Raw genomic sequence first — 14,003 nt, 5'->3', positions numbered from 1 at the left:
CCCTGCCCACTGCAGCGACCTCAAGGCTCAGAGCAGGCACAAGAGCCCCTCCTTTGAGAGACTTCCTGCCCGCTCCCCTCTGTGCTTCTTGATCCACATCATGGGTCAGCGCTGGTTTCTTGGCAACTGCTAAGATTTGTAAGGGCGGGGAGGAGAGCTCACTTCTCCGTCTTTGGGTCCCTAACACCTGACAAAATAAACTGCTGGCTAAGGAAAGATGGAGGGAGGGAGGGAGGGAGGAAGGAGGGGAGGAAAGGAGGGAAGGATAGAGGGAGGAGGGAAGAGGGAGGAAGAAGGGAGGATGGAGAAGGGAGGAAGAGAAGGAGGGAAGGAGCAGAAGAATGGAGGGAGGAGGGAGGAGGGAGGAACTGGATCGAGGCTATGGCTGTGGAAGAATCATGCCCTGGGCCATCCCAGGCAGGCTGAGAAGAAAAAGTCGGAACCGAGTCTGGGCTAGCCTGGTGGTTGTAGGGCAGGAAGTAGCCATCAGGGTGGCAGCCAGAAGAGCAGGGAGCCCTGCAGAGGAGGGAGGCTGGGGACAGTGGGGGCAGTGTCGGGGTGAGGATCTGGTCTCCCGATACCCTTTCCCGGGGGCGAGACCTCAGGCCCAGGCTCCAGTCCCCAGCTGTGAAATGGGTGAGAACTGAGGGTGGCTGAGGCTCGGGGTTGTTCAGGGCGGGGTGGGCTCTGGACTTGGCACCTGCGGGGGAGGCCAGGTGGGGCGAAGGCCAAGAAGGGGCCGGGGCTGGTCAGGAAGGGCTCCTGGTGACCAGAGCACTTTGCCTGAGCCAGCATGGGAGAGAGGTGGGCTGGATGAGCCAGGCAGGCACCGGGAGGGGCCTTGGCAGAGGCGACCCCCTCCGTCAGCCCCCAGGCCACTGAATCCTGGGTAGTGAGAACCGGCAGGAGAGGCTGCAGACGGAGGAGTGGAGGCTCCTTGGCTTTGGGGACTCTGAGTAGAATCATCTAGGGGGTCCCTCAAGAGGCCCCCAAATGCTGCCCCATGGTGAGAAAACAAGGAGATGCCCGGCAGGGACCCCCCCCGCCCCCAGGTTACAAAGGGCTGCCACTGTGAGAAGGCAACACTGCCGGCTGGGGCTGGGCTTTCTACTTCACCAAGCCTCTTCCCACCCAAAGGGCCCAGAGAAGGGCAGCTGCCACCCCGAGCGGGCACAGCACCTCCTCCCTGTGTGATGGGGTGGGGCCCACAGTCTCCATTCTCGAGGCCTCCCTGGGCTGACCCTGGGTCCCAGCTTGGCTATGGGGGCTTCGGCATGTAGAGCCCATGGGGGGCAGAGCCTCCCGCCCCCGCCGGCTTCTGGCTCTCTATGTTGCCCCCAGCACTGGGCTGGTGCCTTGGAGGGAGGTTCCGCCCTCCCCTACATCAAACCACTGAGTTCTGTCTTCCCAGGGTTGTGAGGGAAGCCAGCTCTGCAGGCCGATATCCAAGTCCAGGCGCCGCCTCCTCCAGGGAGACTTCCAGACCTGATCTGTGCAGCAGAGGCCCAGAAGGACCTGGGTGTGGGGATCCTAGCGGGAGGCAGGGGACCCAGCACGTGCAGAGAGGGTCCCAGTGCTTCCTCCTGAGTGAGGGTCACCCATCTGGCTCCGGCCACACAGAGCCACTCCCTCTAAGCACTCCTGCTCTCTGCCTTCCTGCATTAGCTCTTGCCTGCACCCGGCCCAGCAAACCCCTGCTCATCTTTCAGACCCAAGTTCAAGGCCACCTCCCGCTCAGGGCGGCTCATCACCTGGCCTCCCCAGGCAGAGAGGCTAGGGTCCTGCTCACTGGGGCGTCTCCCTTGCCCACTGGCATGGGACTACAAGGAAAGGGGTTGACCCCCACCCTCCCCCGCCATGCCCAGAAGGGTGCAGACATAACTGGGAAGGTGCTAGAGGCCCCGGGGGGAGGCTGGGCCAGCACCAGGCGTTGGGGGGCAGGTTCCCGTCTCTACACCCCAGCCCCAGGAGGACGGCGCGTGCCCCTCCCGCTGTCCCACCTGTCACCTACCTACTGGCCCCGGGCTGTCTCTGCTCCTGGCTCCTCTCCCAGCTGCGTCCCCAGCTGCCTCTCCAGGGAGGAGTGACAGCTGGCCTGTGCCACACCCTCGAGCCCCTCCCTGGACTACCTCCTCCCTGGGGCAGGACCCCTGCGTGTGGCACAACCAAGGGGCCCGCTGATGGGGGCTCATGTAAGCAGTGCCCCAGCTGTGGGTGTGGGTGCTGCCAGCTGCCACCGCCTTTGCCCTGGCTTCCCAGATAGACCCCGACCCACACTCCGAAGCTGCATCATGAACGCTGTGGCGGGCGGCTGGCGGGGAGCGGGGTTGCTGTCCCACTACCCTCTGGAAGCCTCAGCCACGGAGGGCCCCTGTGGGCACCTATTCCCGGCACACGGTGCTGTGTCTCTCCACTCTTGGGCTCTGCAGTGACTTGAGGGGTCAAGTCTATGACCCCAGGGGAGGCTGGGCTCATGAGGGGACCAGAGACCTCAGTGCTGTGCAGGGAGCCCCAAACCACCCTGGTGGGAGGCCCAGCCCAACTCCCCAGGCCTCCTGCCAGCTCCCTGTGGCGTCCAGGGGACCTGTGGTCAGGCCTGGAGGAGAAGCTCCCCCTCCCCTTGACATCCTCCCTGCAGCCCGTGCTCTTCACCAGAGCCTCCTCACTCCCCAGAACCCCAGAGAGGACCGACCATCTCCAGCCGACCTCTGGGCTCAGGACAGCCGGGTGGGGCAGCGACAGGAGCTGCCTGCAGGGGGCAGAGTCGGGACGGGGACCGAGCCGGACACCCATTCTGGAAGTGTCTGCAGGGGGAGGATGGCGGTGGGTAGCTGGGAGTGCTAGGCTGAGGATGGGCGTTGTCAGGCCCTCAGTGAGGACTGGGAGGTAGAGGTTGGGGGGTCTGTGGAGGAAGGAGCAGAAGGGCCAGTGTCCCGAGTCGGAAGTGGTTGGCAGTGGACGAGGCCGGCAGGAAGAGACCTGAGCTTGGGGAGCTCCACTCAGAACGAAGCATCCGTCAGGGTTCTTTCTGTGCATACTGGTGTCCCTGGCTGGGGGCCAGGACCCGAAGTGGAGCCTGGGACTGTGAGGGTGCGGGGGTGTGCTGGGGTGGGAGGTGGATGGAGCCCCTCCACCGCCTGGCCCCTTGGGCTGAGCCTTGGGCTTCGGAGCCAGAACAGACACAGGAAATCGCCTAATTGCATTTGCGCAGGAACACCAAATCCCTCGCAGCTGCACGGGGCTGAGCCAGGGCCACGGGCGGGGTCGGCCATCCCAGAGTCCTGACAGCTCCGCGGTGCATGCCAAGGGGCCTGGGCCGCTGGCCGGGGGGCGCCTTTCCCAGGCCAGAGGCCCCCACCCCACCCCAGGAGAGCTGCCCCCCTTTCAGTTCCCAGAACGGAGCCCAGCTGTGGAATAGTGAGGGGGTGAGGTCATGGGGAGGGGGCCCGCATGACTCATATCCTGGGGTAGGGGAAAGGGAGGAGACGGAGAAGGGGCCCAGAGGCCTCCACGTCCTCAGCTCTGCTGGGTCAGAGGCCAGGGGCCGGCGGGGCTTCTCCCCAGCACTGGGTTTTAGGGGAGACACCAGGAGATGCTTACTCTGCACCCCCACTCTGTCCCCCAGGCCCCTAGCCAGGGAGAGCTCAGTCAGAGTGATCCTCCAGCGGCCCAGCTCTGCAGGGATGATGTTCCCAGAGTACACACCTGGGCCTCGTGCCAGGGCCGGCACCGCCGTTGTCGGGGCAATGGCAAGGCAAACAGTCAATGTTTGCCTCACTAAAGTGAGGCTGTGGCACCCTGAAGGGATCCCTGGAGGGGGACGTGGTCCCTTTGTTCCCAAGCCTGTCTGCACATGCATGTGGATGTCAAGGGTTCCCGTGTGTGAGCACGTGCATACTTGTATGTGCATGGGGTGCGGGCATGTGTGCCTGTGTGGCTGGAGCGTGGGCTCGTGGAGAACGTGTGTGAGTTGGGTGCGCACCTGTGTGTGCCCCAGGCCTAGGGAGTCCCGCGCCTGGCCGTACTCCATGTGTTGGGCATGAGCTGTGAGCAGAGTGAGGGCCTTTGTGGGGCTGTTGGGGCCCGGACTCTTTGCCCACACGGGTGGACCTGAGGAAACGTGTGCACATGAGCTTCGGGGGTCTCTGTGCCAGTGTGTGCTTCCAAGCCCCGCCTCCTCTATGGCTTGGTGGAGGGGGTCTGTGGAGCTGGAATGAGGGCCCTGGACCCATTGGAAGCCCAGGTCCAAGGAGGAGCTTGGGCTCCATCTCATGCCCCAGGCCCAGGGACACACACCCCAGCTGAGACCTTGCTCACATGGAGGGGCTGGGACATGGGAACACCGGGAGCAACATGGCCAGGCTTCCCCTCCGTGGAACCCCTCCACCTCCTCAACACTCTGCCCCAGCTCTGCACCGCCCTCTGTTTGGAGGGGCTGGGGCGTGAGTGGGGGCGTGAGTGAGCACGAGGGCCCCTGCGCCCCAGGCTCTGCCTCCCCAGGTGGAACGAGGCCCAGCAGCCCCCAGCCACGCGGAGGCCGGCAGAAGCGGGAAGCTGGGCCTCATCTGCCCAGATGATGGGAGCCAGGTGTGGGGAATTAAGTGGCTTCCTCGGGGGCCTGGAGTTGAAGGCACTTCTGAGGAGCAGGACAGGCAGGCGGATTCGGGGGCGTGGGGGGTGGGGTGCACAGGCGGCTGGGTTTGCGTGGCTGGAGTCCCCTGTGGCTTCGGTGGGGGGAGTGGGCCTTGAACTCGGGCCTGTGGAAGGGCCTGGCTTTTGTCTGAGAGGCTTAGGGGAGACCTAGGAGAGATTAGATCACGTGCTGGCAGGGCTGTCTGGCCAGGGGACTGGGGCCCAGTGGGGATCAGGCTGCAGGGTCAGGCAGCGGCCACTGGCCAGGAAGAACTGAGACCCCGGCGGGGAGACCCCAGCCCTGCTCCCTGCTCTGGCCCGGGCTCCCTCCCTGGGTCTGGGATAATAAGCCCTGTAGGAGCGTAGAGACCCTGGACCCCCCTCTCAGGCTCTAGGAGGGTGATGGGAGGCAGGGCCGTGACAGCTGAGGCAGCGGTGTCTGCAGGACCCGGACCATATGAGAGCTGCTGGGCCGGGGCTCTGATGCCCAGGTCCAGGCCAGCCTGTGTCTACCTCTCTCCCCGAGGGAGGCGTGTGGGACCCCAAGAAGCCATGGTTTCAGGCTCTGAGAGCAGAAGCACTCCCTTACCTCAGTTTCCCCATTTTTGAAATGGCTCAATTGGCTGGGTGCGGTGGCTCATCCCTGTAATCCTAGCACTTTGGGAGGCCGAGGCGGGTGGATCACCTGAGGTCGGGAGTTCGGGACCAGCCTGACCAACATGGAGAAACCCTGTCTCTACTAAAAAATACACAATTAGCCGGGCATGGTGGCGCATGCCTGTAATCCCAGCTACTCAGGAGGCTGAGGCAGGAGAATCGCTTGAACCCAGGAGGCGGAGGTTGCCGTGAGCCGAGATCACACCATTGCACTCCAGCCTGGACAAGAGCGAAACTCCGTCTCAAACAAACCAACAAAAGAAACAGCTCAGAGAGACTCCGCAGAGGGCTCTGAAATAAGGATGGGGTGGGGTTGGGTGAGCCAATCCTGTAAGGTGCCCCCAGCTATGGGGTTAGGCCCAGGCAGGAGCCCATGGGTCTGCAGGGCTTCTGTGAGTGGGGCTGGTGGTGGGACAGGAGGTGTCCTGCCTGGACATGCTCAGGCCCTCCTTTTCTCAGCCTTGGACCTCATGCGGGGTCCCCTTTCCCCAACACGCCCTGCCTTTGGGGTGCAGGAGGGAGCACTCGCAGGTGGGGTGGAGGTGCTGCCTGGCGGTGCGCTGCGGCCAGTCTCCCTGGACTCCAGTATCTTCTTCCTGGGCCCTCCAGGGTCACCTCGGTCTAGGTCCTGGTTCTACTTAGGGAGGGAGGCAGGCTGGGAGAGGGGGTTAGAGGGTCTTTTGTCCTGTTCTTGAGTTTCTTCAGGCTTGAATGGGCCTTGGAGTCCCACCTTCATCCCCACAGGGCACAGGTGTGCCCAGATCCTCACAGGGCCCCAGGACCCTCGCCTGGGCCAGAGGGCACCTCAAGAGCACGTGGGCAGCCTCTCTTTAAAGATGGACGAGGTGAGGCCTGAGGGCGGGCCTGGGACTGCCCTCGTGGACAGGGCTGCCTGCACCGCGTGGCCCCAGCAAGGCCTGTGTAGATGGGAGGAATGGGTGCAAAACAGCACCTGTGTCGGCTGTGGCGTGACTCTCCCTCTGTGTCCCCCACCAGGCCCACTGCTCAGTGGAGCGTGGAGGACGAGGAGGAGGCCGTCCGTGAGCAATGCCAGCATGAGAGAGACAGGCAGCTTCCGGCCCAGGACGAGGACGGAGGCGACCATGTCCCCAAGAGGCCGGAGCAGGAGATGCTGTGAGCAGCCCCCTACCACATGCCTGGGCTCTAGCCCCTATCCGTGTACCCTGGGGCGTGGGCAGAGGGGGAGGTCAAGGGCCTGGGCTTGGGGGTTCCAGTGCGGGATGAGAGCGAGGAAAGGCCCCCAGGAGCAGGCGCGGGAGTGGGTGAGTGCTCCTGGGGGCGAGGGTGGCCACAGCCCTGGATGAGGGTCTGCCAATACCTGGCTGCCTCGTGGGCGCTGACCCAGGCTCTGTGCCCGTGCCCTGGCCCTTGCTCGGACCGCCTCTGACCCCAGCCACGCAGCCTGGCCCGAGCTCCCCACCGAACTCCCCCGCCAGTGACTCACAGAGCCACGTCCAACTTGGCGGCCAGGCTGGCTGGCTTCCTCCTTGGGCCCAGGAGGCCTCCGCGGCTGGGCTGGGCTGTTTTTCCAATAATGCTTCCCTTCCTCCTGGCCTCTTTTGTTCCATTTTCTCCAAGTCAGCAGCCTTGGGCAGAGTGGGGTTCAGCGGTCACCATAGTCAGGCCCTTGGCCACCCCCACCAAGGGCCCCAGCTATCCAGGGGCTCCCCGTGCCACATGGGAGGCCTGAGAATTCAGGGCTTAGGAGGACCTCATGTAGGGTCCTCATGTGGGGACCAGGGCAGCACTTGGGGAGCCCCGGGATGATGGGGGAGGCACAGCCCTGCCCTAGGGAGCCCCAGACTGATGGGGGAAGCACAGCCCTGCTCTTAGGGAGCCACAGGCTGATGGGGGAGGCCTAGCCTGCCCTAGCGAGTCCCAGAGTGACGGGGGAGGCACAGCCCTGCCCTAGCGAGTCCCAGGGTGACGGGGGAGGCACAGCCCTGCTCTTAGGGAGCCACAGGCTGACAGGGGAGGCACAGCCCTGCCCTCAGGGAGCCCTACACTGATGGAAGAGGCACAGCCTTACCCTCAGGGAGCCCCAGACTGATGGGGGAGGCACAGCCCTGCCCTCAGGTAGCCCCAGACTGATGGAGGAGGCATAGCCCTGCTGAGCCTCAAGGAGTCCTGGACTGACAGAGGAAGCACAGTTCTCAGGCTGCCCCAGAACTGACGGGGGAGGCACAGCCCTGCCCTCAGGGATTCTGACCACAGGAGACACAGCCCAGAGCCAGCTCTGTGGCAGACAGGGTCTCCCACACTTAGAGCCCAGGGCCTGAGCGGGCGCCGTGAGGTGAGTGTGGGTCCTGGGCAGAGGAGGCAGCAGCCGCCCAGTCCTAAGCTCCCCGCTGCTACCCTCAGCCTCAGCCTGAAGCCCTCGGAGGCCCCTGAACTGGATGAGGACGAGGGCTTTGGCGACTGGTCCCAGAGGCCAGAGCAGCGGCAGCAGCACAAGGAGGCGCAGGGTGCCTCGGACAGCGGAGAGCCCCCCCGGTGCAGGAGTCCTGAGGGGGAGCAAGAGGACAGGTGAGTGAGGGCCTCGAGGGCGGGCGCTGGGCAGAGCGGGGCTCCCTCTGGACCTTCGAGCCTCAAGGGCAGGCGCTGGGCAGAGTGGGGCACAGCGGAGCTCCCTTCAGGCCCTCAACCTGCGCCTGAGCAGCCACCCCATCCTCCCCTTTCCAAGCAGCCCCTGAAATGCCCCCATGGCCAGGAAAGGGGGAGAAAGGAGGGAAGGGAGGAAGAGGGCGAGACAGCATGATGGCCGGCGAGGGGCCGCGAGGAAACCTCATTCTGGGGCTCCCCAGGGCCCCTGGGCCCCATCCAGGCAGCTGCGAGGCTGGGCCGGGTGCTGCCACATCAGCACACAGCTGCAGCCGCTTCCGTAATGGAGGCTGAGAGCCCGCCGCCGCCCCTTCCTCCCTTGGGGCTGGCTGATCTCCATTCCCACGGAGGGGAGCAGGTATTTCCAGATGTGCACGCCGGAGAGTCGGCTGGGAGGACGCACTTTCCAGATGTGGGGATGTGTGTGCCTGTCTCAACCCCAACAGGCCCAACAGGGGCTGCTCCCGAGCCCCACCTCACTACCCCTGCTCAGAGTCCTTGCTGCTCTGTCATCTGTGGCCATGATGGGGCTGACCCCACCCCGGGCCATCTGGGACCCCATCCCTGCTCAGGACCCCCTTGCCTTGAGTGGAACCAGAGCTCATGGCTGGGCTGACAGTTCTCCCTGGTCAGGGTTCTTCCTGGCCCCTCTGAGGCCCTAAACCAGCCTGGAGCTCTAGGGACCAGTGTTGCTGAGTGACGCTCCCTTGTCCTCCTACAACCAGGCTCCCACTCCCCAAGAGCCACTGGTCCTGGCCTGGCGCAGTGCCCACTGCCCCCCTCCCCAGGCCTCAGTCTCCCCCTACGCACTTGGGAGTCAGCGGCCTTACTTTTCTGAGATGGGGCAGCTCCCTTCTCCCTAGCCTCAGGCCTAGGCGGGCAAGGCTGCTCCCACCAGCAGGGGGCGCTTTGACTCTTCCGTGGAGCCCAGCTCTGCGGCTGCCACCCCACCCTCTGCACCTGCCTGGCTGCACAGACCTGCTCCTGAATGGCCCCTCTGTGTGGCTGCTGCTGGCTCAGACCCCTGCCCACTTTGGGCGGGTGGGTCTGGGTCTTGGCTGGCATGCACACCCAGGGGCCTGAAATCATGGAAAATTCGAGAATTTCCCATCTTCTTCTCCAGGTTCAGTCCTGCTCAAATGCAGAGCCGCTGGAAGCTGCCAGCTGGCTGGCCTCCCTTCCCCCGCAGCCGGCAGCCCCTTGGCCCTGCTCCTCAGTGACCTGGCCCCTACCCCTGCCTAGCCCTCCAAATGACCCAGCCTCCAGTCCCCCAAACACCCAAGGGCCCCCACAGGGAGCAGAGCAGGAGTGGTGGCCCTGGCAGCCCGGCCCCGCGGGGACCCCGCCAGACCAACTGGGTGGGCGAGCAGCTGCCAAGCTGAGGCCCAGCCAGAAAGCTGGGGGTTGAACCCAGCCTCAGTGCCTGAGGGACCCTCAGTCTGTAGAGCCCTGCCTGGCTGGGACTGGGCAGTTCCCCAAGGGCCTCAGGCCCTGACACAGGGGCCCAAGAAGACTGCGCTGGCTCTGAGGCCACTGGACCTTCTCTCCCAGTGGGCTTGGGTCTCAGATCCCTTGGCACTCAAGTAGCCTGACTACCTTCACTTTGCAGATGGGGAAACTGAGGCTTGGAAAAAGGAAGGGGTCAACCAAGCAATCCAATGGCCCTAGAACGGCTTTGCCTCCCTTTCCACCCACAGGCCCAGCCTGCATGCCTGCGAAAAGGAGAACAGTGACGAAGTCCACCTGGAGGAGTTGAGTCTGAGCAAGGAGGGGCCAGACCCAGAGGACACTGTCCAGGACAACCTGGGGGCTGCAGGGGCTGAGGATGAAGAGGAGGAGGTGATGGCTCCACCTCAGAGGGTCTGGGTGTACCCCCACCCCAGGGATGAGTCTGCCTTTGCTGTCTGCATTACTCTGTGGGCCCTGTGGGTCTAGCCCAGAGTGGGTCAGCCCCCCACACCCCTAGACCTTGCAGCCCCTTCTGGGCCCACATTCTCAGAGAGGGCAAGGCTCAGTGATCCTCTTGCAAGATCCGGAGTCATTTCCCCAGACTCCTCAGTCCCTCCCGACCAGCTCCAGAACTGGAGCACGTCAGGGCCACAGAGAACCTGGGGCTCAGGGAGGGGCAGCATTTTTTCCCACAGGTGCTGGGCAGGGCAGGAGGAGTACAAGCAGGGGGTCACCTGGGATGTCTGTTTTTTTTTTTTTTTTTTTTCTAGCACCAGAAATGTCAGCAGCCTAGGACACCCAGCCCCTTGGTCTTGGAGGGGACCATCGAACAGAGCTCGCCTCCCCTGAGCCCTACCACCAAAGTAGGTCAAGCTGCAAAGCCTGCCATCTTCTCCCCTCTCCCGGACTCATACCCAAAAGGTCAATCCCACATGCCAGCCACAGGAAGACCAGGCCCAGGCCTGGCTTTTGTCTGCTATCCCCCCATTGCCCGGTGCTCAGCAAACCCCCGTGATACAAGGGTTGGGGGTTGGATTAGTGGATGGAGTAGCTGGGGAGATGGAGGGTGGGCTTTACCTCGGCTGCTGCAGGCCTGTGTCTCTCTCCACCCTCTGCAGCTCATCGACAGGACCGAGTCCCTAAACCGCTCCATAGAGAAGAGGTCTGTCTGTCTGTCCGTCTGCTTTCTGGGCTCAGATCTTAGGTTTCCCCAAGAGGGGGTTTAAGGGAGTCACAGGGTAGAGATCTGGAGACCGAGGGGGGCTCTGGGAGAGGCTTGGGCAGGTTGGGAGAAGCCTTGTGGGAGACATGGGGCCTGACACATCTTCTACCCTCCAGTAACAGTGTGAAGAAATCGCAGCCAGACTTGCCCATCTCCAAGATTGACCAGTGGCTGGAACAATACACCCAGGCCATTGAGGTATGACCTGGCTCCCCTCTGCTGTCAGGTCCCTCCTGCATCCTGGCACCATTCCTTAATCCAACCAATGCCCTTCCATCCAATCAATGCCGCCTTATTCAATGAACACCCTATCCAACCAATGCTTCTCTATCCAATCAGTGCCCCTCTACCCAATCAATGCCCCTCTCTCTAATCAATGTCCCTCCATGTAATCACTGCCCCTCCTTTCAATCAATGCTGCTCCATCCAACCAATAATCTCCCATCCTGTCAATGCTCCTGCATCCAATTAATGTTCCTTTATACAACCAATACTCCTGCAACCAACACTCCTCCAATTATTCAGTGTTCCTCCATTCAATCAATGCCCCCATCGGAACAATACTCCACCATCCAATCAATGCTCTTTCATCCTATCAATGCCCCTCTATCCAGCCAATATTCCTCCAGTCAATCAATGCCCCTTTATCCAACCAGTACTCCTTAATCCAATCAATGCCCCTCCATCCAATCAAGATTCCTCCATCCATCCAATACTACTCCATCCAATCAGTGCCTCTGCATCCAGCCAATGCCCCTCCATCCAATCAATGTCCCTCCCATCCAATCAATTCTCCTCCATCCATCAATGCTTCTCCATCTGACCAATAACTTCCATCCAACCAATACTCGTCTATCCAATTAATGGCTCACCATGTAACCAATGCCAATCCCACATGCCAGCCCCTCCATTCAATCAGTACCTCTCCATCCAATCATCCAATACTCCTCCATCCAGTCAATGTCCCTGCATCCAACCAATATTCCTTCATCCACCAACTCCCTTCAATCCAACCAATACACCTTCATCCAATCAATACCCCTATTCATTCAGTGCTCCTCCATTCAATCAATTCCCCTCCAGCCAACCAAAACAACTTCATCCAATCAATGCCCCTCCATCCAATAATGCCTTGCATCCAATCAATGGCCTTCTATCCTATCAGTTTCCCTCCATCCAACCAAAATAGTTTCACCCAATCAATGCCTCTGCTTCCAATCAATGCCCTTCTATTCAACCAATACTTCTTTATCTAATCAGGACATCCCCATCTAACCAGTATCCTTCCATCCAACCAATACTCCTCTAGTAAATCAGCGCCCCTCCATCTACCCAGTACCCCTCCATCCACACAGTACTCACTTATCCAACAAGCACTCCTCTATCTTACCAGTATTCCTCCGTCCAATCAGTGCTCTTCTGTGCAATTAATGCCCCTCCATCCATACATTACTCCTTCACCCAATCAATGCCCTTCTATTCAACCAATACTTCTGATTTCAATTAATCCCCCTTCAACCAACCAATACTCCTCCATCCAACCAGTACTCCTCCATGCAATCAATGTTCCTCTATCCAACCAATATCCTTCTATCAAACCAATATTCCTCCATCCAATTAATGCCTCTGCATCCAACAAGTACTCCTCCATCCTATCAATGCTCCTGTATCCTATCAATATTCCTCCATCCAAGCAATACTTCCCCATCCAATCAATACTTCATTCATTCACTGCTCCTCCATCCAGTCAATACTTTCCATCCTACCAGTGCTCCTCCATCCAACCAATACTCCTTTATCTGATCAATGTCGTTGCATGCAATCAATGCCCCTTCATTGAACCAATATGGCTCTATCCAACCAATACTACTCCATTCAATCAATGCCCCTCCATCTAACAAATACTCCCTCATATAATCAGTACCCCTCCATCCAATCAATATTCCTTCATCTATCAACACCTTTCTATACAACCAATACTCCTCCATCTAATCAATGCTACTCCATCCAACCAATACTCTGCAATTTAACCACTGTCCCTCCATCCATTCAATGTCCCTCCATCCATCCCGTGGTCCCCCAGCCCTACCCCATGAGCAGCATGGAGGCAGACCCACATCTGTCCTGTGCACCATCATCTCCCTGATGCTCTTGAGGACAGGGAGGTGTCTCACAATTGCATCGAATGGAGGAAGGCACATCTTTCCAGTGATCCCCACTCTAGGGCTGAGTTGGGAAAGGGCTCCCAGGGAAAACACAAACACAAAGCAGAGGGTTGCCCAGTGTGACCCTCTGATGTGACCACGGTGGCTGTCCACTAAGGTAATCCTGATGCTTTTCCTCCTCTGCAGACCGCTGGCCGGACCCCCAAGCTAGCCCGCCAGGCCTCCATAGAGCTGCCCAGCATGGCCGTGGCCAGTACCAAGAGTCGGTGGGAGACGGGTGAGGTACAGGCTCAGTCTGCGGCCAAGACTCCGTCCTGCAAGGTGAGGTCCCCTCCAGGGGCAAGGCTGGGCTGCAGAGCCAGCACCTGGGAGTTTAGTAGCAGGTCAGGTTTCCTTGTTAAGACAAGCGTGGGACTGTCCGGGATGAATGTGGGCAGACAGAACCCTGAGGTATTGCAGTAGGGTTGGGTTCACCCTTGCTGGTGTAGAAGGCTGTGTTGTCTGAGTGGAGGTGGATGGCACCTTTATTCCTTTCCCTGCCTCTTCCACTGGGCTCGCACAGAAAAAGTTTAGGTAGGCAGATCCCAGGCCCCCTGGCCAGGTAAGGTAAGGCAAGGCAGGAGAGAAGGGCCCAGGGCTTCTACTCCCCGAGATCCAGGGGTCTGCCCTTGTGACATACCCTTCTGCTGCCCCCAGGATATTGTGGCTGGAGACATGAGCAAGAAAAGCCTCTGGGAGCAGAAGGGAGGCTCCAAGACCTCATCAACAATTAAGGTACAGCCTAAATGTGGTTGCTGCAGGCAGGGTGGGTGCAGCAGGGTAGGGCAAAGAGGGACTGTCCTCTGTGCATCTGGAAGGGCTTCTCAGAGGCGGAGGCAGCATCATCTCCTTTCTGCTGCTCTCACCTTCACTCTTGGTCTCCTTTCCCAACAGAGCACCCCATCTGGGAAGAGGTATAAGTTTGTGGCCACCGGGCATGGGAAATATGAGAAGGTGCTTGTGGAAGGGGGCCCGGCTCCCTAGGCCTCCCATCTCGGTGAGTCCCCGGCAACCCACAGAGCGGGATGAGGTGCACACGCGTGCACTGTGCTGGGAACTTGGCAGCCTGGAGGGCACCTGGAGCCCTGTTGCAGGTTACAAGGGTGGACTCCGAGTTGGCCAGAACCCATACCAGCTCAGTCTCCCAGTCCTGCGCAGAGACTGCCTCCCTCACCTGACACCAGATTCAAACTCTCTGCTCATTTCACTAGAGTCAG

General features: G+C 60.8%; 1 protein-coding gene across 3 annotated transcripts in view; it reads left to right on the top strand.

Moving 5' to 3' along the window:
- Window positions 1–14,003, top strand: part of LSP1 (lymphocyte specific protein 1) — a 37,880-nt gene that overhangs the window by 19,425 nt on the left and 4,452 nt on the right. For 2 of the 3 annotated variants that reach the window (XM_032153841.2, XM_032153842.2), the window contains exons 2-10: window positions 6,286–6,423; window positions 7,672–7,836; window positions 9,609–9,750; window positions 10,131–10,223; window positions 10,479–10,522; window positions 10,699–10,780; window positions 12,934–13,068; window positions 13,444–13,521; window positions 13,681–13,783. In XM_032153841.2, the coding sequence (XP_032009732.1) occupies window positions 6,286–6,423; window positions 7,672–7,836; window positions 9,609–9,750; window positions 10,131–10,223; window positions 10,479–10,522; window positions 10,699–10,780; window positions 12,934–13,068; window positions 13,444–13,521; window positions 13,681–13,770 (967 nt within the window). In that variant the 3' untranslated portion in view covers window positions 13,771–13,783. The remainder of the gene's footprint in view (window positions 1–6,285; window positions 6,424–7,671; window positions 7,837–9,608; window positions 9,751–10,130; window positions 10,224–10,478; window positions 10,523–10,698; window positions 10,781–12,933; window positions 13,069–13,443; window positions 13,522–13,680; window positions 13,784–14,003) is intronic. The other variant, XM_058439084.1, reaches the window with a different exon arrangement.

This window comes from Hylobates moloch, unplaced genomic scaffold (assembly GCF_009828535.3).
Source record: "Hylobates moloch isolate HMO894 unplaced genomic scaffold, HMol_V3 SCAFFOLD_5, whole genome shotgun sequence".
NCBI classification, from domain to species: domain Eukaryota; kingdom Metazoa; phylum Chordata; class Mammalia; order Primates; family Hylobatidae; genus Hylobates; species Hylobates moloch.
This window is presented reverse-complemented; position numbering and strand designations above follow the sequence as displayed.